Source organism: Sinocyclocheilus anshuiensis, unplaced genomic scaffold (assembly GCF_001515605.1).
Source record: "Sinocyclocheilus anshuiensis isolate Anshui unplaced genomic scaffold, SAMN03320099.WGS_v1.1 scaffold4969, whole genome shotgun sequence".
Classification (NCBI taxonomy): Eukaryota; Metazoa; Chordata; class Actinopteri; order Cypriniformes; family Cyprinidae; genus Sinocyclocheilus; species Sinocyclocheilus anshuiensis.
In genome coordinates this window covers 566-1201 of record NW_015546604.1, presented here as the reverse complement: position 1 = coordinate 1201, position 636 = coordinate 566, and the positions used below count along the sequence as shown (strand labels likewise).

General features: G+C 36.0%; 1 protein-coding gene across 2 annotated transcripts in view; it reads left to right on the top strand.

The window, feature by feature from the left end:
• Nucleotides 1–274, top strand: part of LOC107701599 (arf-GAP with Rho-GAP domain, ANK repeat and PH domain-containing protein 1-like) — an 11621-nt gene extending 11347 nt beyond the window's left edge. For both annotated transcript variants that reach the window (XM_016503645.1, XM_016503644.1), the window contains one exon: nucleotides 165–274. In XM_016503645.1, coding sequence (XP_016359131.1) covers nucleotides 165–261 — 97 coding nt within the window. In that variant the 3' untranslated portion in view covers nucleotides 262–274. The remainder of the gene's footprint in view (nucleotides 1–164) is intronic.
• The last annotated feature ends 362 nt before the right edge of the window (nucleotides 275–636 follow it).

The window sequence follows — 636 nt, the reverse complement described above, 5'->3', positions numbered from 1 at the left end:
CTCACACACACACACGCACGCACGCACGCACGCACGCACGCACACTCTCTCAGATGTGTCAGTATCCATTATATTCTCTGTAAATAATGTTAATGTGCTGCGACTTTAACCTCTAAAGGAACATAAACATTGTCTCTGTGTGTTTTGATGTGTTTCTCTCTTAGGTATCTCTGCTGTGACACACAGAATGAAATGAGGGAATGGTTCGCTACCTTCATGAGCATACAGGTCAGTCTGAGAGGATCATGTCAACAAGCCTGATAAAGCATATTTGATACATGAAGCCCTCTAAATGATCAAACTCTTCTGTTAAACCTGTTCCTCCATGTCTTCTGTCTCTGATTGATAGTTGGAGCCTGTATTTCTTCAGCTCTCAATCACTGCATTATATGCTTGGATCATTTCAATCTCATCTTACTCAGACAGATTACTGGAGATATAGTTTTTTTTAGTATCATTGGGGGTACTATTATAGTTAAAATTTTTTGAATTAGTTTTTATATATTTTTGTTTTTAATTTAAAAGTTTTAGAATTTTTATTGTGTTTATTGACAATTTTATAAAAAATGTTAAAGGGGTCATATGATGCGATTTCAAGTTTTCCTTTCTCTTTGGAGTGTTACAAGCTCTTGGTGC